Raw genomic sequence first — 22,583 nt, 5'->3', positions numbered from 1 at the left:
AACAATTGGGGCAAGTAATTTACTTGGGAGGGGCCCAGGAGGGATCAAGTTGGATGGGGAAGAGCAAGCAAGAGAAAATGGGGAGAAAGGGGGAGAAAAGGGACTGATCAAGTGCAAGGTGCTGCTCAACACACGTGTCTGGCCAAGCCCTGCACATAAGCATCACAGTCTGTCCCACCTTGTCATTAAATCCTCCTCCTAACTGCTCTGTGTGACTTCACTCCATCCTCTCTGTGAGTACTCCTGTAAATATGAGTAATTCATGAGCAAACACCCAGCTGGACTGGCTGGATTGGGCTACTCGCACCAACCACTTTGGCTTTGGCTACAAGAAAATGCAATTTTCTATAAGGTGGTGGGAAAGCAAACAGTGCTGGGCACTCTCTGGCTGGGCAGGTACATGCAGAGCCATGCACCAGAGGTGCATGAACTGACTGGCGGCAGCAGGGTTTAAAGGGCAGCAAGTCAATGATGTTGCATGGATCTAAAAATAGGTGACAGCCCCAGGGTGTCTACGAAGTGAGAAAATACCCTGGAGGAGGGCATCCCACTGTGCAAGCCTCTCTCCTGGGAGCAGCAACGCCAGGTTTTGCACCGTGCTTGAGGGAAACACAATTTGGAGACAGGCTGGGGATGGGCAATGAAAAGTCAAGTCCTGAGAGGAAGGACTGAAAACTGGGATTTGTTCAACCATGAGAATGCTGAGGGGAAACACAGGAGTCTTCCAATGCAGAAGAGGACACTGGGAAGCAGAAAGCAACAGCCTGTTTCCATAACCCCAAGGAATAAAAGAGCTGGGGCGTTCAGGTTGGACGTTAGGAGATGTTTTCTAGTACAAGGGTCCATGGAGTGATGCAGTAGGTTGCCTAGGGAGGGTGCGAGGTCCTCAATACCGGGGGCTGGACAAAAACCCATCGGAAATGGGCTGCACCCGCCGTCCTGCTGTGGGGCAGGGGATGAGCCAAGGCACCTCGAGGTCCCTTTCTGCACCCTTTGATTTCATGCAGGGAAGAGAGTCTCTCACCTGAATATGTTTCCAAAACTCATGTCAATTTTTCCATAGTTGGGCTGAGCCAGGGAGTTCTTGATGTCCAGCCGGCAGAAGGTCCGGGACGTGTACGCTCCCTTGTTCAGGCACACGGCTTTCAGCATCCTGTGATAACCCTGGTACCCGTGCTTTCGCTGCGGGATGGGAAACACAGAGGAGTAAGGCACGGACAGGACTGACACCTCACCATGATCTGCTCTACACAACAAGCCCAGGCAAGCTGAGCTCCAGGTATCTTGAGCTCCTTATAGCCTGGGGGACAGAGGGGCCGTGCCACTGCTCGAGGGACCCACAAATACGCGTGTGGCTGTGAACCCAGAGGGTGTCCTGTGCGTGTGTGTCGGGGACACGGGCTGAGCGTTCCTGCTAGTTGACTTCGCGAACGGGAAAGCAGCTGCAGAAGCATCCCTCAGCCGGGACAGAGACACCGAGTCCCTGGGCACTGGGCTGGGCTCCAGTGGCCAGGCAGGAGGTCCTGGGGCTGGGGCTGCTGGAGGAGGCAGCTGTGCTCCCAGTACCCCTGGACAGGGAGGAGTTGCTAAAAGTCACTATCTATCTCCCCTCCATCAGGTGTACCTCGAAGGGTGCAGGATTACAGGACTCCCTGCCAGCGATGTTCACGGTGACAGAGGACGCGGTGCGGGATCCCCTTCAACTCATCTCGTGTTCTGAGTCTTCATCCTACCATCCTAATAGACTAACACCAAACTGGGTGGTGGGGTGTTATCATTTACTGGAAACCGGGCTGTATGCAGATCAGAAGGTAGTGGCTCCAGGAAAAGAAAGTATTGCAAGACCTTCCTGAAGAGGAGAGAATAGCATGGTCACGTTCTTCACTGCCTTGATTTAAGGACCTCACCGCTACTGGGGTCACAGCAGGACTTCTATGAAGTTTTATGTTTCTAGCTTCTTTGCAGGACACCATGGCTTAACTTTAAAGCGTCCTTAGGAATAGGGTCAGCTCCACCGGTGGGTGTGTGATTTAATGCACAAGAGTGGGAGAAGACAGAGACTTGCTAGAGACACGGAGACTGGCAAGACAGACTCAACAGCAGATGTAAAATTTAGTTTTAAACAGATACTTCCTTGCAACTAGATAAGGCAAGACAGTGGTGGGTGTTGGTGTCTTTTCCCAAGTAACAAGTGATAGGACGAGAAGAAACAGCCTTAAGTTGTACCAGGGGAGGTTTAGATTGGATATTAGGAAAAATTTCTTCACGGAAAGGGTTGTCAAGCACTGGAACAGGCTGCCCAGGGAAGTGGTGGAGTCACCATCCCTGGGGGTATTTAAAAGACGTGTAGACGTGGTGCTTAGGGACATGGTTTAGTGGTGGACGGCAGTGTTAGGTGAACAGTTGGACTTGATGATTTTAAGGGTCTTTTCCAACCTAAATGATTCTGTGATTCTACGGTGCTATAACTGTCACATCCTGGATATGCTGCTACGCTTACGTGTGTTGCTAATCACAGTAGTCCTAGAGATAACAGATAATTATCACTTTAAACTTGGACTATTAAAAAAAGTATAAAAAAGCAAATGTAATTGGGATTAAGATTATATTTGCTCTTTTATACCATGCATCTTTTTCTTTTTTTGGTGATTTTGACTGGCTTTTTTTCATCTAAAATGCTTCATGTAGAAACTGTAGATACTCCAGCAAAACAATTATGCAGAGAAGAGCATGAAAGAATTTGCAGAGAAACTGTAAAAAAAGCACCCACCTTTTACACCACCAAACTAGACACTCAATGCAGCACACCGTTGGTTGAAAGCATGAGTTTTGAGGCATCAATGTTAGTTTAATTTTCCAAGAGTTCAGAGATTCTTGGATTTATTCGACTAAAGCTTCTCTAAGAAAACCAAGTCCTATAATTCGCAACAGAGGTCCTGAGAGACTTAAGCCTTTTCCTCAGAAAGAAATCTTCCCCAAAGTTACTGTCAATAAATGCAGTGTTAATTAATTAATCAGGCTAAAATCAGAGAGCCTGTTATTTAAGACAAACTACAGTCATTCGAATATCAGCTGCATAGGAAGAAGCAGCATTACCACAAAAGAAGTGCATTACAAAGGAGTAGAAATTTATGTGAGTTTATACAGAGCCTCTTAGCTTCAGATTTGTAGAGTTGTCAGAAACTCCTCTTGCACAGCAGAAATGAAACTGCTGCAAAATCTGAGGCCATATAAAACCGTCCTCCCGGGAAGGTGGCCAGCTCACTCATTTGAATCTTCACCTGCTTCCTCTTCACACTTTTTAACTATCTTTTCAAAAAAACAACCAACCTTCCTCTGTAGGTTGCCTTCAGGTTGCATTTTCAAGATCTTGCTTTAAGTTTGAGAGCTAGAAACAAAAAATTCAGTGTTTACACCCACCATGGTTCCAAGGGCTGGAGACCAGGTAAAACCTCAGTGACCAAGGAGCTTCTAGGAGAAACCACCATGGAAGAGCCACCATGCCTATATTTTTCCCCAAGATGATGCACTTCTTCCAGCATCTCCCTGTTGTCTCATCCCTGATGCTCCCAGGGACCACCAGTGACACCTGGGTGTTCGCTGAAACCTTCCTCCTGCGTTCCTCAACCTGTTTGCTCGGACACGGCTGGGACACCAGGTTTGCCAGCTGACTCCAGCATCGTGCCTTGAGTCACCTGAGCTCATTAAGACGGATGAGCTGCGGCATGCCCACCCCAGTGCCAGCTGATGGCTCTAAAAGTCAAAGCACATCTGCCCATGAATGGCTTGTCATTGCCCGGCAAGGGCGACCCCGGAGACATCGTTGCTGGTGCCCCTCATCCTCGTGTCTTGCACACCAGCAATCCTGGCCGTGCCACCAGACACCCAGGCCATGGTGCTTGTGAAGCTGCGGGGAGAGGACACGTGGGGAAAGCATGGCAGGAGTGAGTGGGAGAGGGTCACGCCAACCGGCGTCACGTGTTTTGGGGGTAAATGTCACTCTCCTCTCCCATAAAATCTTGCACTTGCTTCCTACGTGAAGGGCAGGGAGGCCGCATGGTGTTTTGATGGTGTCTATCTAAAGGCATCGTTGACCTGCTGTCCGTGTGTCCTGTCCATCCTGGGCTCCTCTCGAGCAACCCATGTCCCCTTCCTCATCTCTTGAGGATGCAAGTGTGGCTTGGACCAGCACTGTTTGGACTGGTCTAGCAGGGGCGGTTTCTAGGAGAGGAGGGACAGGACCATGGGCATCACCCCACTGGATCCTGAGGAACACCTCCCGCAGGTTTTGGCAGCGTGGAGCAACTGGGAGAGGACCCAATCCATGTGCCCGTGCATAGCTTCCCTTACACCAACGTGAGCCAGGTGGGGGTGGACCTGGCAGGCAGCCTCTTCATCCCCAAATCTGCCTGCGTGCTTCTGCAAGGAGGGATGGCCTGAGCTCGAGGACATGGTTGGCACCAGCCCCAGGTTGTGCAATGGGCTCTGGTCTCCATGTCCAGCCCTGACCCCCGCAGTGGGGCTGTACAGGGACACCGAGCCCCTTCCTCGGTCCCCAGGGCCGGGCGCCTCCATCGCACACGCAGCCAGGCTGAAAGCACAGGCTCAGATAAGTTCTGTTCAAAGAAAGGTCTTTATTGAGATGTCGGCTTGGGCAGGAGGCACTTGGGGCTGTACAGGTCTTGGGGGGACAGGGACATGGTCCTCCCCGAGCTGCTGGTTTCCAGGAGAGGTTCCCAGGCACCGCAGAGCCTTGTCAGCATCAAGACCAGAGCACGTCCCTGCCCGTGGGGCCAGCCCTTGCTGCCTGCTGTCGCGACAGATGAGGGCAGAGCTGGGGGTGCGACACATTGGGACCACAGAGGACCGTGAGCTTTGGGGGTGTCCCGAGAAGTGGGGGTGATGGCTGATTTTTCCTCCACCCCCCACATTGCCCCCATCAGTAAAACACCTTTTCCAGGTAGGTGTTCAGGAACATCCCCGTGGGGTCCAGCTTCTCCCGGATGGAGCAGAATTTGGGGAAGGCTGGGTACATCTTCTCTAAGTCCTTCCGAGTGCAGCTGTGGGCCTGCAGGAGAGAAGAGTGCCCAGGGGGCCTGCCCATCACTGGGGAACGTGTTTCTGTCCCTGGACACCCCCCCCCTACACCACTGTGGGAAGCCCCTGCAGAAGTGGTGGGACCTCCATCCCCTTATCTACGTGCCCAGCGTGGGTAGCAAACAGGGGAACACCATCTCCTCGAGGCACCCATCTCCCTCTGGGACCAGCCCGATGTGGGGGCCCTTCTCTGACCCCCACTCGACTGCAAATCCCCCCTCCCATGATGGAGAAGGGGGAGGGACCCCCTTCCGCAGACCCTCTCCTCCCAGAGCAGCGGGGCCGTCAGTACCTTTGCCCAGTGTGGTCTCCCACCGTGCTTCTTCATGATGCCCTCGTAGGTCAGCCAGTAGTTGAGGCGGGGGACGTTCTTCCCGTAGGGCCTGGGGGTGGGTCAGGCAGGGAGGGCATTAGCGGGGGCTGTGGGGGGATTTGCACACCCAGGAAACCTTCCCAAGAAACCCTGACTTGGGGAGGACAACCCCAGGGACCCATCACGGGTTCTTTGACAAGCACCGGGTGATGGAAACCCTCTGGGTACCAGCATGCTGCCGGTACTTGGCCAGTGGACCCTCATGTAGGACAACATCCTCAAGAAACAGCGGTGGGTGGCTCTGGGGTGCTCCAAGGCCACCCCATCCCTGCTGGCTTGGTGCCTGCAAATGCCTGAGTGGGGTGAGCGGGCAAAGGTGCAGGAGCTTGCTTGATCCAGCTTGCCAGTGCCAGCCAAGAGCTGGTGTGAGTGTCTTCGAGCTGTGCATTTGCTGCTGCTGGGTCTCTGGGCTGGGATCCTGCTGTACCACTGACCCGAGGAGGAAGAGGAGGAGGAGGGGGGGAATGGGGACATGGCTCACCGGTACATGATGATGTTCATGTAGCAGCTGTCTCGCTGGAAGCAGGGACTCAGCCAGATCTCGTCCCCCCGAGCGAAGCGCACCTCCACGGGGTAGTGAGCCACCATCTTGGGGTTGTTCTCCAAGGCAGCCTTCAGCTCCAGCAGAGCTTCCTTCGTCTTCTCACTGCCCAGGAGAAGCCCCCAGCCCCAGTTAATGCCAGCATGGGCACAGCCAGCTCTCTTCGGGTTTGAACCCCCATCCCCACAGCTCCATCCCTGGCCCCACGCTAATTAGAGAATGGCTTGGCATGTCCCAGCACATCCCTCCCATTGCTTTGGGCTCACAAAGCCCCAAGACACGGTGTGGCACGGATTTGGTGCCCCAGGACAGGGACGCAGAAGGCTGCTCATGCTAAGCTTGCAGGTAGGAATGGTGTCTCCTAGCCAGGTCCCTTTCTCCACGGCCTTGCTCCTGCTCCAGGCAGCCTGGGCTGGGGCAGAGCACAGGCAGGGGATGGCACGTGGTTTGGACACTGAGCTCGGCTGGGGATGGACAGGGAGGGTCTGCAGAGCCATTTACATGGGGATGGCCCAGTCTTGAACGTGCTGCTTGAAGCGACACTCGTAGTTGAAGATCTTGTAGCTGATGGCAATATTCTCCACCCGGGAGCTGAAGAGGAGCCAGAAGAAGAAGCGGTTGATCCAGCACACCAAGCTGGGCACGAAGGTGCTGCAGGGGAGAGAGCAGAAGGTGAGACCTGACCGCAGAGCTGCTGCCCGGGGAATTGCCGAGGGCAGGCTTGTGAGCTGTGGTGCCACAAACCACAGCCTGGGGATGCTGGACAAGGGGATGCCCTCTCAAGGGGCTGTAAGCAAAGCTGCCATACTCCAAGGGTGCTGGAGCCCATGGGGTCCTGCAGCCCTGCCTGGAGCTTGCCTGTGCTCACTGCACCTGGTCTTGGACCTTGCACCCTTGTCCTCAGCTCCCTCCCCCTCCTCTTGCTGGAAGCTAGAAAAGGGGTGCTCGGTCATCACCTTCCCTCCCCCTCGAGACCTCAGAGCCTCCCAGGCTGGGCACTGGGCATCCTCACGCCGGGGGACCGAGAGCTACTGGGGACAGGGTGGAGTGGCAGGGTGGACCCCTTGGCAGAGTCCTAAGTGGCCACAGTCCCTCTTCTCCCTCTTCACGGTGTCCTGCCTGGCTCTCCCGTCTCCACCCTGGTGCTCAGGACACGCTCACAGCCACCACCCTCCTCCAAAAAGCTCCTTTGCTGCTGCAAACCCGCGCTGCTGCTCCATCTCTGTGCACACACGAGGGCAGTGCAGCCCCAGACATCAATCCCAACCCAAACTCGCTCCTCCTGCGCAGGAGCTTGCTTGGAGGAGAACAAGCGTCTCCTTCTTCCCCAGGGATGGCGGTGCTCGCAGTCACAGTCCTCTCTTGCCATCTTCCCTGGGACTCGCAGCAAAGCAGCACAGGTTTCGATGTAGAGTTGCAGAGAACAGATCTGGATGAGGCCAGCGCTGGACAAACCCACCCCACCCTACTTGTCCCCAAACACTGCCCAGACCATGCCCTTACCTGATCCAGAGCAGAAACTCCAGCAAATAGTAGCCAACAGCATAATCCCACCACCAGCTGGCAGAGGAAGAGGGGGACTGCAAAGCCAAGCAGAGGAAGATGATGGTCATTAGGGACTAGCAGGGTTTGCAGCTTTCTTGCCAGCGGGCATGAAGGTGGGAGCACATGCCTGGACCAGGACCAAGCTGGGAGCAGGGATTTGGAGAAGGGCACCCTGGGACTCCCCATATCTCCCTCCCATGATGAAAAAGAGCCAAATCCAGTGCCCAGGAAGAGACCAGGCTTTGTCATGAGGATGCTGGGAGCTTGGACAGCCCCAGCTGCATCCATGTCCCAGGACACCCAGACCGTGGAGCATGGGGCAGAGCCCAGCCCGGCCCCAAAATGCCGTTTCCCTGATCAGCCCCCCCCAGCAGCCCTTGCACTGCAAGTCCATCCTAAACACCGGCTCTGGGAGAACACTCAGTTTTGTGCACGGGCCCTTCTCCCTTCCCACATGGAGCCCGGTGGGACCTGCCTTGTTGGTGGGATCCTGGTAGATGACACTGACGTTCTCGCTGTGAGGGAACCACAGGAATCGGAAATATTGAGATCTCTGCAGGTGGTCATTGAGGTGATCGAGGACCTGCAACAACCAGAGAAATGGGTGCTGGTTGGTGACTGAACCCCACCATGGAGCAGGGATCCTGGGAGCAGGGTTTGGAGGCACCTTGGAGGATTCCCAGGAATGCCAGGGAAGGTCCAAGGAGTCTGTCTGCAGAGTCTTGGCAAGTTTTGGGTTGGAGGGGGGTCAATACAGCCCAACCAAGCACCAAGGGGCTAATAGAGACCATGGACCCAACATCTGGGGAAGGGAACCGAGCATGCCCATCATCTCATCTCCCTCGGCCGTGGCAGACCCCCACGTCCTGCAGATGCTGCTGGGGCTGCATCTGGCCCACCTCTGCAGCCCCCAAACTGTCCCATCAGGCATTCCCAGACAAGGCAGCACAGCCAGCCCCCTCCAGCCATCAGCCATACAGTGGGGCATGCCAGGGGCTACCGAAATCCACCTCCTGGCCCAACATCAAGGATGCCCTCCCCAGCTTTCACACCCTGGCAGCACAACCCTCTGCGGCTCTGGAGCCCCGGGGAAACAGGGGATGGAGCCGGGATGTAACAGGGGATGGAGCGGGCAGGGGACAGGCAGAACAATGCAGGTAATGGGGCTCGAGGGGGTGACCGCAGCCCCAGGACATATGCAGCCTGTTCCCAGAGCCACTGGGCTCTTATTCTTGGACTGCTTGGAAGAAACCCTGCTGCCTGACAGAGCAGCACCCACAGAAATGAAAAGACCTTTCAGCCCTTGTCCCTTCTCCCTGCCTGTGCATGCAAGGGTGGCGAGAACCTGTGCTCACCCCCAGCACGGTGCTGTTTTGGCCAGGCCAGCACCTCTCCCTCCTGCAAACATCTTCTCCAACGACCTCCTGCTCCTCCTGCAGAGATCTTCCGCAGTTTTGCAGAAAAGCTTAAAAACCCAGCAGCTTTGCTTCGACGAGTTTGCTTGACCCAGGAGAAGGTGCAATGACCCATGGATATAACCCCAGGAAGGTCTTGGCAACCTTAGCTGCAAAGCTGCTCCTTTCTGTCTGTGTCATTTGAATGATTTGTCTTAATGAGCTATTAATCACCAAGCTGGGCTGCTTTAGCACTGAGCATCTTGCTGGGACCCCGCTATAAGGTGAGGGTCTTCGTGGGGCCGCACTGCTGTAATGCCACGGTCCCGTTAAAGCAGGGAGGATGGGAGGATGAATAGTGTATTCCTGTAATTGCTAAGAAATAATGCTAATGCTTTTGCCTCCATCACCACATCTGCAAGCTCCCAAAAGCCACAAAATCTCTCTAAAATGTTCCCAAAACAGCCTACTTTCTGGCCAGAGAAGTTCTTATGTCGGAAACAGTTAATGGTTGTGGAAGTAGAAGCAGGGCAAAAGCTACGACCCCACGTTTTCATCGGTTTGGTTTAGGAACAAATTAATCGAGAAGCTAAAACATGTGAGGAAAAGAAGGATGCAGCTTTCCCAAGGTGATCCTGCCAACGTCTGTTTGTCTTCCAGCTGCGGCGTTTGAGCGCAGAAGCAAATTGCTAGTGGGTGACCTTTTCAATGTGCGCTTTTGATTCTTGCGATATCGGTCTGAAGAAAATAAGCCCGCGACTTTGTAGGATAATTACAGCGCAGCGGGCAAGAGCTGAAGGCAGCGAGCGAGCCGGCTTCGGGAGTCCTTGGAGACGTCGTCGGCTGGCTGAGTGCCGGAGTCGGAGGCAGAGGTCGGGCAGTGGAAATCTTGTCACTGTAACGTGACCAATGCACACAACGGAGATGACCCTGGAGCCTGCAGAGACCCAGGGGATTTTGCTCATCTTCGTTTCCCTCCCAGGACGCCAGAACAAATCCCTTTGGTTCACAAAGGCCGGGTCAAAAGAAGCCGCTTGCTTTCTTGCTTACAAACACCCTCGAGAGCTCATTGAGCTGAGGGTCAGGCACCCCGCCTGCTGCAATGCAGGTCTGGTTGCTCCAGATGGTTTTCAGGGAGAGGACAAGGATGGGGCAAGCAGCAGATGTGGCCAAGGTGCTGCGGAGGACGAAGCACAAGAAGTTACTAGCACATGTCCTGTAGGTCTGCCCGAGCAATGAAGGGCAGCCAGGGAGCAGGGGGAGCTCGCGTTTTGGGAGAGATTGATGCTCAGCCTCCCCCTTTGCCTGCGTGCTGCCTGCGCCTGGCAGGGTCCCACCGCGTCGGGGTACGGTGTCCGAGCCCTGGTTGGAAGAGTCGCTTCCGTTCACTGACACCAAAAACAACATTTCTGGCTAAGAGGGATGAGGTCAGGCCCAGCAATGGAGAGGGGGGTTAAGGCAATGGGTGGTCTTGGGGGAGCTGAGCCGGAGGGATCCGTCCCAGGTGCCTGGGACAGCCCCCAAAGTGTTAGGGTTAGGATTAAGGTTAGGTTTAGGCAGTGGTAGGCTCAGACCAAAAAAGCACTTCTTCACCCACCAGGTCGCTAAGCTGTGCAAGTCTGCAGGTGGCTAAAAGTTTGCATGGGTTCAGAAGCAGATCAGAGACCTTCCAGAAGAGAAAGTCATTGCCTTATTACACATATACAAACCGCCTCCAGCTCAGGAAGCCCCAAAGCTGCAAAGACCCGGGGAAGAAGTATCGTATCCGAGTCTGATCCATCCTCATCAGCCTCCCAGCAGGTCTGGGACAAGGGAAGGATGACTCCATCCCTGCCACCACCCAGGGATGCTCTGCAGGTCTCTCTGGTGACCTCAGCTGTGCAATGCACCCTCTCAGTCCCGTGCCTTGATCCTGGTCATTGTCAGCAGCTAGAGCAGCTGAGTTTATCCCAGTGATAAAGATAATCACGAGGCCAGAAAAGAAAGCATGCAGATCTTACATAACCACAAATCCAAGCCTGGGTCCTCTGACACATATATTATTTGCAATGTCTTAGATAACTCAGGCTTAAATATTTCAAGCAACCTGCTCCCTTGCCATTATTCTCTTCCGCCTCGCTGGGCCACTCGACATGAAAGCTGGAGATCTGGAAGCAGGCGAGGAGCAGCGATGACCGAGAATTGATAATGGCATTAATATTTATAGAGTGCATTCTTGTTTCACCCTCCTAACAGCCCCGAGGGACCTGGGGAAAGATGGGCTGAGCTGTGCAGGGGGCATAGCCCAGGCAGATGATGCTGAGCAAGGTAAAGCTCAGCCTGGGCTACCTGTCCCACTCAGGATAGCAGGGTTATCCCGCACGTGAGCTTAAGTTCCCTAGCTAAAAGGCAGATTAGGAGGTGTAAAACAACTCCCAACCTAGCAATTTGGCTGAGGAAAGGTGCTAGAGGATGCAGTGAAGGTCCCAGCAGGCTGGCAGGGTGGGTGAGGACCAAGCCGTAAGGAGCTGGCAGGCTCCCACCACATTTAAAGATACTTAAAATGCATTTAAAGCAGGGAACTCCCTGCTGCAGGACACCAGCGAAGTCGCAGCTCAGAAAGCGAACAGGCAATTCACAGGCAAAAAATACATCTGAGCCATTAGACACAAACTCATCACCTCTGCAACTGGAAACACCGGTAATGAACTCACTGCATGCTGGAGAAATACCTTGGTGGGTTCCCCTTATTCCTCTGTCTTCCCTTCCTACCCCCCAGGAAAAATAAGACCCTGAAGTGCTCCAGCTCTCACTGCTCTGGTGCAGCTGCTCTTAGGGGGGTGACAGCAGGCAGACGAACACGTTAATGACTCAGGTAATGTGTACGGACCTCTCTGTCCACCTCCTCGGCCGGCCCCGCCACCCACGGCATGGCATAAGGACCACTGGGTTGCTTCAGATCAGGGCTTGCAAAGAAGATACTGCAAAAGTGCGTTAACTTCACGTTCCTGGTGGTGTTCAAGCCACCCCAACAGGGCACTGAATAATTCAGTCCTTAAAAAATTAAGGACAGCGTTTCTCAGAGCTTTACTAGTGCTGCAGCTCTGATCAATCCTGCAACAAATTTTGCTGCTTTTGTCCAAGGACTATTTATTTTTCATGAGCCTGACTTAACGAAGGCTTGTGCTGTCGTTAGCCAGGGCTGGAACTGGACCTGTGAGACCCAAATGAGACAATGGATGAGGATGACGCTGAGGATGCACCAGCAGGGACGTCAGACCTCCCAGGAGGACAAATACGATTGTGGCTGAAGCAGATCCAAGCTCCTGGAGAGCTTCCTTTCCACCGCCACTGGTTTATTCCTCCTGGTGGACTTTCTGCCTCAGTTTCCCCATCCAGAAATCTAACTCCCTCCAGTGAACGCAGTGAGTCCACACGGCATCTGGGAGGCCACCAGGTCTTTCAACTTGCAGGTGGCCCCTTCTCTGTAGGCTTTAGCCTGTGCAATGCTGCAGCCTCCAGCGACGATCTGGTGCCAGAGAGCTGGAACAAGCTGGATGATTGCTCAGCTCAAGGCGGTAGGTCACATCCTGATACAGCAGCTGTGCCAGGATGTCCCAGCCGTGATGGGGCTGAGCACCAGATGGAACAGCTCGCTCCATCCGGCTTCCCAGCACCGTGAGGGTGGGAGGGCTCCAAGGAAATGCATCCAGCAGTTAAAAGGAGTTTATATAATGGCAGAGACAGGGAAAGTCAGTTTTGATGTGTTCCCAGGAGAAAGAATTCCTTCAAATCACTCTGTAGAAATGCCCACTGGGCCTTCAAAATGCTTTCTGAGGGAACCAGATCACACCCACCATTGGCCACACAACCACGTGGAGACCCAAGCTCGCAAAGCCCAGGAGATGCGCTGCCCCAAAAAAGGGCACTTCATGATTCTTTCGAGGGAAATCAGCCTGTTTCAGCCTGGCTCCTGCTGGGAATGGGAAGCTCGCCTGGAGGAAACCACTCTCGAGCACTGAGCATCTCTGTACCAGCACCCCCAAACACTGTACCCAGTGCCTCAGCCACGTGCTGAACAAGGACCTAAACTCCTCATGCTCTCCGTGGTCAGCTAAGTGCCCTTTCATAGGCTACATGCAAGATGTTGTCTTCAGGAGGGATATGGCCAAGAAGAGGGGACAACAGGGAGAGGATGGATGGTGGGACAGCAGAACTTGCCAAGGAGGAGACAGCATGTGAACCGTTCAGAGCCATGCAAGATCCTAATCTATGAGAGAGCAGGTCAGAAACCCTCCTCAGAAAGCCACCCTCCCTTGGGGATGTCCCAGGTGGGTCAGCTACTGGCACCATACACCTTAGTCTGGGTGATATGGCCCTCTGGCAAGACGGAGACAGACAAGTCCAGTAGCAACACGACAATTGGTTTAAAGGGAGTTTTCCATCACACGACCCAAGTGCAGCTCTGGGGTCGGATCCTTATAAGGGATTTGTTCAGTCTGCCCCTTGAAATCTGTCACCCATCACACTCCTTCTCATCCCCAGCACGGTTTGTCGCAAGTTCAGCTCAAAGGAAAAAAAAGAGTTTCACCCAACCTGCACGCTGGGAGATGGAGAGCCCCATCCCGAAAAAATACCCTGACCTCACACAGAAGAAGGGACCAAGTTCTTTTCAAGAGCACAAGATGCCCATGGACTATTTTAAGTGACCCATCTGTCGCTGGAAAAAGCAAGGCTGTCCGCTAGCCGAGCAGCAGGACTCGACGAGATGGGAGACGGCACTTCCTCGGAGAGCGCACGGCTCGTGGGAGCAGCCATGCCCTGCGGGATGCTGCTCCTCTCCTGCGGCACCCAGCTAGGCACCGCCAGCCCCCAGGGATGCTGGCTCAGCGCAGGCACAGTCTTCTCCCTGTTCTTGCTCAGTCCAGGCAGCACGTCAGCTCATCAGACCAGACCAGGATTTCCAGCAAGGGTAATTTTCTCCAGCTGGAACATTAAATCTGCATTAGGCTTAGTCATGCGTGCCTGGAGTTACCAGATCTCCTCTGACCTGCCAGTGCCTGCGAACGCTGGGTTAAACGGAGCAGAGGCGTTGGCGGATCCATCTCACGGTGACGTTTCCCGAGGACAGAAGCAAGTGCCGAAGGCGGCAGCGCTGACGCCGGCGGGCTCCTTCAGCCTCTCTAACTTGATTGTGCTGGAGCCTCCACGCTCAGCCCCGCCGCGGCTTGGAGGCGGCCCAGGGAAGATGAAGCTGATGGCAAACCTCCATCCCTGCTCCGGTGGGACCGCTGGCATCGCGCAGCCCGAAGCAGCTCCCCACCGCTGCGGCTGCCCTTCCTCTCGCTGATCCCCGCCTGCAGCGAGGCTCAGGCATTGCTCACGCGACGGGGGAATAGTTTAAAACCCACGGGGTTGTACGCGAGGGGTAGACCACAGCTGGAGGAGGGGGTCCTGTTTCCATCACCCCCGGGCTGAGTCAGGCAGGGGACAATTGATGCTGAGAAGTGAGGACGATGCTGCAGAGAGGCCGGGACACGGGGACATTGACAGGGGTCTCATTGTCCAGCCTTTTCCCTAAAGAGGGAACTGCCTCTTCTTCCAGCCCAGCCAGGAGATCTCTCCCGAGCAGGAGCCATCCCTCCCGCAGCAGCCTCCTGCAGCACAGCCGTCCCATCTCCCCTGCCAGAACCCAGAGGATGTCTCTGAAGGACACAGCCACGTTCCAGCTCAGGGTCGGTCTCCCCAACCCAAGGCGAGCACAAAAAGTCTTTGGCAGGTTCCTGAGGACACTGGAAGCCACCAACCTGCTGCTGCAGACACAAGCCGCACCGAGGCTGCACGGAGGCTGATCTGGGACGGTAAAATCAGCTATTTGAATCTCAGGCTGGATAAATGCAAAACAACTGTATCAGTCTGGACCAGTTTTAAAAGAGGAGCCTGGGAACAGCTCAGGGGTGAGCATAGCAGTGATGAAAGAGGTGAGGTTTCACGTCACCTTCACACCCCTGAGCTGTCCTGGGCCAGATGTGGAGCTGAAAGCAGCTGAGAATGGACGCAACTTCTCCCAGAGACGGTGCCTTGCAGTTCTCAGAAACCACCAGGAACAATAAATAAAGGAAATTAACTTTAGTCTCCATGTCTTTCCCCGCAGCTCGCCCTCTCTGCCCAGCTCCCCCAGGCTGGACACAGAGGGGTGGCTGCAGAGGGTCCCAATGCGAGGGGCAGAGGTCCCACCTGCTCTTTTGGGAGAACCGAAGAACTCATTGTAGACTCACGGCAGCTTGGGCTTCCCCACCCGGGCTCCTCCCGGATTTTGTGCCCAGCAAAGCTGCCAGAGCACACTCAGCCCTCGCCTCTGGCTCAGCTTGCAACCACGCGAGGGGCTGCACCTCAAACCCTGCTTTGCTCCTGAACACCAACTGCACCGTGCAATGCATGTCTCGCGGCAGGTCCTGACCGCCCACCTGCCCTACGCGGCGCAGAGGTGGGATTCACGAGTACCCCTCGTCCCCACCCCACTACCTGCACCTCTCCGCTCCCAGATGCTCTTCCCACCCATGGGAAGTTAAAATGGCGTTTGCTAAGAAACATGGCTTTTCCTTCCTCTCCTTTGTCACCCGGGAGGTGTTTCCAGCTTCAAGGACACCATGAAGCACACCATGAAGATGCATAAGGAGTGCAACCTACACACACGTGTGGGATTTTCTACCAGAGCGCGACCACTTCCCAGTCTTCCCCCGACTGTGTCACCTCACCGAGAACTTTGCTTATCCCCAAGGAAGCTTCAAAAGCATCGCCCACGTCGTACCTCGGTGAGGGTGGAGGGGAAGGCCACCTCGTGCAAGTGGAACTGGGGCACGCACTGGAAGGTGACGGTGAGCACGACGCCCAGGCAGCCGAGGTGCAGGCGGGCAGCCTGGAAGATGTCCGCGTTGATGGACTCGGAGCACTCCAGGATCTCCCCCGAGGCTGTCAGCAGTGTGAGTGCTACGACCTGCCGAGAAGGGAGCAAAGCTTCAGCGAGCGTTCAGGGTGTCCCAGGTCCATGCCAAGAACCTTCATCCACCCCAAAACTTTGGGCTGGGGGCTAAGCAGGGAGACCCCTGTACCACGACCGTCATCACAGGGTACTTTCTGCTGAGCTTGGCTCCACCAGCCCCTCTCCTGCCACCTTTGATGTAGTGACATAAAAGGATCCTTCTCTCTCTGGGGGTTGCTAGGAAGAGCCATCAAATAAAGAAGTAAAACTCCCCCAAATTACCGCACTTTTCCATAACCATCAGTGGAATTGCCATACAGGATTTGAGCTAGGATTGGAGGATTTTCGTAAGTGTCTAGTTAAAAATAGACCAGGTCCTGCAGAAATTTGGGGTTGGGGGGCTCCAATATAAGAAGAACTGCTTTCCCTTTGGTACAGAGCTTATTCATTGGATTATAAAACCATAAAGCACAGGGACGGAGTTTTGATCTGGATTATGTTTCAGCTGGCAGATGAGGTAGGTCCTACAGCAGCTCCATCCCGGGGGCACAGGACCCCTCCCGCTTGCAGCGTCCTTACCCCAGGGCTGGGCACACCAGGCCCGGCCTGGGTGATGGGACATCTCCCTGAAGCCCTCAAGATGCTGATGTCCATGCATTGACACTCTCCCAACTCGCGTCTCACCTGGGTGGGGAGGATGCCGTGCTTGATCCCAGTGTTGTGCGTCCCTGTCCCGATCACACCGGCCGCTGCCACCTCAGAAACAGCTCCTAAGCTGGGGGCAGACGAAGGGGCTGGATGAGGACCTCAGCGCGTGGGACGCGGCGTGGGGCACAGCCCCCCGTGCCAGGCGTTACAGCGCGTGTGGACCCTTCACAGAGACCGCCAGGACATGCCCCCCCTGCTCCAACGAGCGGGGTTTTCCACCCTTCAGGGTATCCTGCAGCTGCAGGTGGGTTTGTTGGCCCTGTGTGCATGTCTCCATGGGACATATCTATCAGGATGCTGCTAGAGTCCATGGGGAGGAAGAGGCAGCTGGTGAACACAGGTCACCGTGGTCAACTCAGCCGTGTCCCATCTCACAAGTCCCCATCTCTCCTCATCAGCCTGGAGGGACTCACTGGGATGGAGACATCCCTCCCATATGTAGTCAGAGCATGCAGCGAGGAACCCTGGTTTATCCCAGAAACATCACTGTGGAGCAGGGCTGGAAGGAGCATCCACAAGCATAAGGTCTGCAGACCAAGGTCCGTTCCTCCAACCCTGGCCAAGGCGGACACGGGGGGGTGGTAGAAGGTTAAAGCAAACAGGGTGCTGTTCCTGCCATTTCCCCCAAACACTCCTCCAGCTTCCAACAGCTGGGGAGCAGGGACGTCCTGAACCAGACATGGTTTCTGTGATCATTGCAACCCTCGGTGGATTCCTCCTCCACGAAGGAGTCCTGCTCCATTGGCCATCTGCTCCGGTGGGGCTCATTTCTCTGAACCCTCACCCCAGCCCTGGCCGGGGCTCTGACAAACTCATCGCTTTTATCGACAGGGGAACACAGCTATTGAGGTAGACTGTAATTAAAGAGCAATTTCGTCTCTGAGGTCAGCAAGTGAAAGAGATTGAGTGTGAGAAATGCTCTTCTCCATGGCTATTTCCTTTGCAAACCCCTATCTGAACATGGGGCCCTCCAAGCCCTTGACGAGACACCCGCTGCAAGGGAGAACCACATGTGCTGGAGGCAGAGGGATCAGCCATGGACCCCCCAGCCCATCACTCCCACCTCCTCTTCTGGGGACAGCAGACATCTCAAAGCAATGCAGAGCAAGGACTGTCCCATGCCTCCTGCTAAGATATTCCAATGGCTAACTGCCTTTTGCCATCAAAACCTCATTTCTAGCCTAATTTTGTGCAACACTGACCTCCTTTGCCCAGAGCTGCCTGCTGTCAGCCTCCCTAGGAGAGATGCTCTCATCTTTTTAGGGCCGGGGAGTGCAGAATTTTCCTTCATGACACGGAAAGGACCAGCCTGGTAGGTACAGTGAGAATATAGGACTGGTGTGGGGATAAAGGCTCCCCTTGTCCAGTCTCCTGCTCCAAGGCAGGATCAGCTACTCCACTGTGGAGGGGGTTGACCTGCAGTCTGCAGGACCCTGTTGGAAGACCAGATCCTGAAGCAAACACCCTTATTCTGCAGTAAAAGCTCTTCAAACATCCCTGTTTTGCCATGTCCCAGCACTTGGTCTGGGACAAGGACAGACACCTGGGAGGATGCCCAGGGGTGGCCCCGCACACGCGTCATACTCACTTGGCCAGGGCCAGCCCGTGCTTGCTCAGCTCGATGTTCAGATCCGAGAGGAAAATCCCACCTTCCACCGTCACTTGCTGCTTCTCCTTGTCCACCTGCAAAGGATGGGATGGGAGAGGGGAACGTCACACAGCTCGGAGGAGAAACACCCCATGGAAAACACCTCGGCTTTTACCAAAGCGGAGTTGGTAACATCTGTACAGGAGAGTCACGTACCACGAGGGACTTGCTCCATCCTGACCTGCCACCTCTCTCAGACCTTCACCCAACCCAAATCTCGTCCAACCCAATGGTACCACTGGTTCCTGCCCCTGGTCCAGACCCTGCTCCCCTCTGCTCTCCCCAGTCTCAGGGGTGCGTAACCACTCCCGTAACTTCTCCCCGGTGTTGGTCAATGCAAGGGAGAAGACACCCCCCAGCAAGGCTCTACCTTCAGCAAACCTCTTCACGCTGCCCTCCTGCCTTGCCCAGCCAGCTCCAGCCAGCTCCTGGTGGAAGGAGAGCTTATTACCGTTAGGAGCTATGCATCCCGCTTCTGACAGACAGAGCTGTCAGGCAGAGAGCCGTTCCTTAATTAATTGTTGCTGTTAATTACCAGTATGATCCAGCTCTCAGAATACGCTGCTAGAGCCAGGTTTTCTTCACCTTCAGCTTCAGACATACACACACGTGCACACGTACAGAAACACACATGCATGTATATGTGCACAAATGCATGCATGCGCACACGACAGGCATGCACACGCACACATGTGCATGCACACACACACATGTGCATGCACACACGACACACAGGCGTGCACACATGCACAAAAGTCAGTTCTCTCACTGTTTATAACCAGCCAGCCATGCAGGCCCAGTAAGAGCCCGGTATCTCCCTACACACCGGAGGTCTGGATGCAAAGCAAAGGGCAGGAAAACCTCTCCCTCTCAGCAGCTTTCATCTTCCCGAAGTTATTCAGGATATGATCCACAGACAACCAGGAAGAGCTGTTTCCTTCCCAGCGTCATCAAAAGGAGCGATCTCCCACGGGGACATTTCCCACCTGATGCAGGAACAAAGCACGGACCACGAACCTCCAGCCGGGTTTTTGCCAGGCTGCTGCGCCTAAGGCACCTTTGCAAGCTCGCATCAAGCGAGCCGCGAAAAGAGATCCTGCCAGGTACCTCCTCCCCAGCCAGCAGCCCGTGCTGGGACGAGGACAACGTGCCAAGGCTAAGCCCTCGCTGAACGCACGCCGGGAAGACATCACTGCTTTGTGTTTTTATAGCCGCTCCACATGCTTCCAGTGCACAAAGGATGCTTTTATACCAGGAAAATGTGCATTGCCCAGTCTTGCACCAGCGTTTCAGGGGCTGGTTTGGGAAAACTCCTGGCTGTGAGGAGAGGAAAGCCTCTCCATCCTTTCACCTCCCACCCTGGGTATGGCAGCGTTGGCGCAATGCCTCCCAGCCCTCGGTGGTCACACAAGCAGGGGTGCCACCACATTTCAGGGCCACCGCGCCACCTCCCAGAAGCCGGTCTCACCTTGAGTACCCTGTTCATCTTCCCCATCTGGATCATGAAGTCATCGGTGCAGGCGATGTCCGAAGGAGAGTGACCACCCCCCACCACCTTCACCCTCTTGTCGCGCTGCCTGGCCATATCCAGGATCTGCAGAGACAGCAGGCGGCCCTGAGCGTCCAGCATCTCCCTCAAAGCCGTGTGCTCAGGGCGGTGGCAGAGGCTCTGCGAGACATCCCCAGCTAAAACCTCACCCACGGTTGACATCCATTTACTTGGATAACTCATCATCTGGAGTTAAAACCACCCCTGGAGCCCAGACACCTCCTAAGACAGCCCTTGGCATCATCTGTGGGGGTTGGACTAGATGACCTTTAAAGGTTCCTTCCAACCCAAACCATTCTATGATTCTATGGTCCCAAAAGAGGCGATGCCCCCCTGAGACACTCTAGGGTGACAGAGGCATCTCTGGGGTGGCAAAAGGGACAGAGGACTCCCACCCCTCAGCATGGCAGCTGGGGCGGGCAGGGGACCCCAGAAGGCTGCCAGATGCTGATGCCCAAGGAACAGAGTCCAACTGGGGACAGGCATGCCGGTTTTCTGCGTCTTTTAGGTGTTTGACACATCTGCTGCAGAACACGTGCGGTTCAGCGGGATGGGCCATCTCCTGGGGCTAGGGGAAGGACTCATGCTGTCACCAACTGCGACCTCTCTGGCTGAACATGATGGAACATCACAGCCCTTCCTGGCCTTTCCTCCTCTTCATTTCTAATGGGTGGTCTCCTGGAAGCACCTTCCTTACCTCCCGGATCTCCTCCACTGAGGTGGGCTGGAAGTACAACTCTGGAGAGGAGCCATAGGTCTTGGCCCAGTTCTGGAACTTGAATCCTCCTTGGCCGTGAACCTGGAGCAAAACCAAGAGCTAAAGCAGAAGAAAGCAAGCGCCTCCCCTGCTCTTCCACACAGCCCATCCGTCGTCCACCGAGACCACTGTACCAGAGCCAGGTTTCCCAAAAGATTAATTATTTATGGACACAGAGGTTCATCTCAACCCCTTGAGTCCATAGAGCAGACATGCCTCCATGTGAGCAAGTCAGCCGGGGCTCCCTTTGCAGTCAGTGAGGAGAAATGGGAGGACGCTCTGGGCTGTTTGAGACATCTCCCTTGAGCGCAGCCCATCCCTTCCTCCTACAGCACGACGCCTGCTGGGCTCCTCTTGCTTTGCATGGCCTCTTCTGCCGTGGTCTCCTCTCAGACCTGGTCTCAGCACCCATACCTACCTCGTGGCCCATGGGCATGGCCTCATGTCCCAGTGTCCCCAGACGGCCTCAGCAGTAGGGGCTGACTGGGACCAGGCTGGGACCTCCCTCCAACCATCACCTCAGCCATCCACCCTGAGACACTGTCCCCAGGCCTGGCATGAAGGGGTGCAGCCAAAGACCCATCCCCTCTCCAGGCAGTGGTTAACCCAAGGCAGGGCATCCCCAGGGTGGTTTGGATGGGTTCTGGCTGGGGGGATCAGTTTCCCCCCCTGGCCATGGTCAACCCAACTGGGGCTTGGGCAAGGAAGGACCTGGTGTGGGGCTGGGCACCAAGCCCCAGGGAAGATGATGAATCCCCCTGGTCCTGCCAGGACTGGATCCAACGTGCTGCCCCACCAACACACCCAGGTTCCCTCCTTTGCCCTCAGCTCATTTTCCTTCTCCCTGACTCTATGATGGGTTCAGGTCCCATCCAAAGAGCAGACCCCCCCGCCCTCAAAACTGGCCAAACTTCTCCAGGGGTGCAGAAGGGGCTCTCCCAGGGGTGTCTGCAGCATCCTCCCCCCCCCCCCCCCCCATTCCTTCTCCCCCACCACCCCAGCCCCCCAGGCTGCTTTTGGGGGCTGGGCAGGGCAGGGACAGTGGATGGCCCATCATCCTGCCCCGGGAGGTGACACTGCCTGGAGCCAGGGCCATCAGAAAGCTATGGGAGATGATAGCCCAGATAGCAGCAGGGAGCCTTCGGGGCGAGGGGGAGGTGGGGCTGGGGCTGCCCCGCAGCATCCCCCCTGCAAGTTAAAACTCAGAGCTGGTCTGTGAGCCAGGGTACAGGGGGAGAGAGACAGAAAAGAAAGAAAAAAGAAAAAAAAAAAAGAACAAAATGGAGAAAACTGAAAAGCCATAGGCTAGAAAACACTCCAGTTCAGCAGCCAGAGCCTGACCTGATTTATCCAGGGAATCTGTTGGCTTTCCTTCCCTCTCTTTCTTTTCCAAGACACCTTTCCTATTTCCCATCAAGGCAATGTTGGCTATTAAATCCATATCAAAGCTGGTAATAAAACCGCATTGTCCCGACAGCCTCAACCGCAGCGCATGGCTGCCTAGACCACCCTTCCCACCCCAAAACCTGAGAAATTCCCCTCTTGGCTGCGTTGGCTTTTCCTTACCATCCCGTCGGCCTCTCCACGAGATGCTGCTGGAGCGAGCGGGACTCCGGCTGCTCCGGCACCAGGAATGAGGGACGATCCTGGCCGGTCCAAGGCTGGCAGAGCTTGTTCCTGCTCTCTGGGTCAACAAGGAGCTTCTCTCCTGGCTGGAAGGATAATGAATAACAGCCCTCCCCTTGGGATTTGCCTGATTCCCTGGGGGAAGGAGAGGGGCTGAGCCCTTGGCTCCCTGCTGGCGGAGCAGGATCCGGGCACGGATTTGAACCTGGGGTCCTGAGTCCTACAAGGATGCTGCAAGTTCCCAGGGTTTTGGGGAGAGGCTGCTTCCCTTTTGGGGGTCCTCACCCGGGAGCGGGTCCCCTGAACCTGCAGCCTTTTGCACCGGGCAATCCAGGCGAAGGGGGGAATTGGGACACGGCCCTTGCCAGGTTTGGGGGGACCCGG

At 55.3% G+C, this 22,583-nt stretch overlaps 1 protein-coding gene across 1 annotated transcript; it reads right to left on the bottom strand.

Moving 5' to 3' along the window:
- Positions 1-4,701: 4,701 nt before the first annotated feature.
- Positions 4,702-22,283, bottom strand: LOC126046537 (L-gulonolactone oxidase-like). The gene is made up of 12 exons (XM_049819078.1): positions 22,140-22,283; positions 20,514-20,615; positions 19,736-19,861; positions 18,208-18,302; positions 16,596-16,686; positions 15,741-15,926; positions 8,032-8,139; positions 7,515-7,591; positions 6,513-6,662; positions 5,952-6,116; positions 5,390-5,480; positions 4,702-5,068 (listed from the first exon to the last, which is right to left on the bottom strand). The coding sequence occupies exons 1-12, from the start codon at positions 22,140-22,142 to the stop codon at positions 4,940-4,942; spliced, it is 1,323 nt and encodes a 440-aa protein (XP_049675035.1). The 5' UTR covers positions 22,143-22,283; the 3' UTR covers positions 4,702-4,939.
- Positions 22,284-22,583: the final 300 nt, after the last annotated feature.

This window comes from Accipiter gentilis, chromosome 16 (assembly GCF_929443795.1).
Source record: "Accipiter gentilis chromosome 16, bAccGen1.1, whole genome shotgun sequence".
Taxonomy (NCBI): Eukaryota; Metazoa; Chordata; class Aves; order Accipitriformes; family Accipitridae; genus Astur; species Astur gentilis.
This window is presented reverse-complemented; position numbering and strand designations above follow the sequence as displayed.

Bases quoted from the DNA above. Each gene is read 5' to 3' on its own strand.
- LOC126046537 (XM_049819078.1), bottom strand. The intron at 8,140-15,740 runs GTACGACGTGGG...TGGTTGTTGCAG, and splicing joins TCCCCTCCACCCTCACCGAG to GTCCTCGATCACCTCAATGA. The intron at 5,481-5,951 runs GTGAGCCATGTC...ACCCACCCCCAG, and splicing joins ATGAACATCATCATGTACCG to GCCCTACGGGAAGAACGTCC.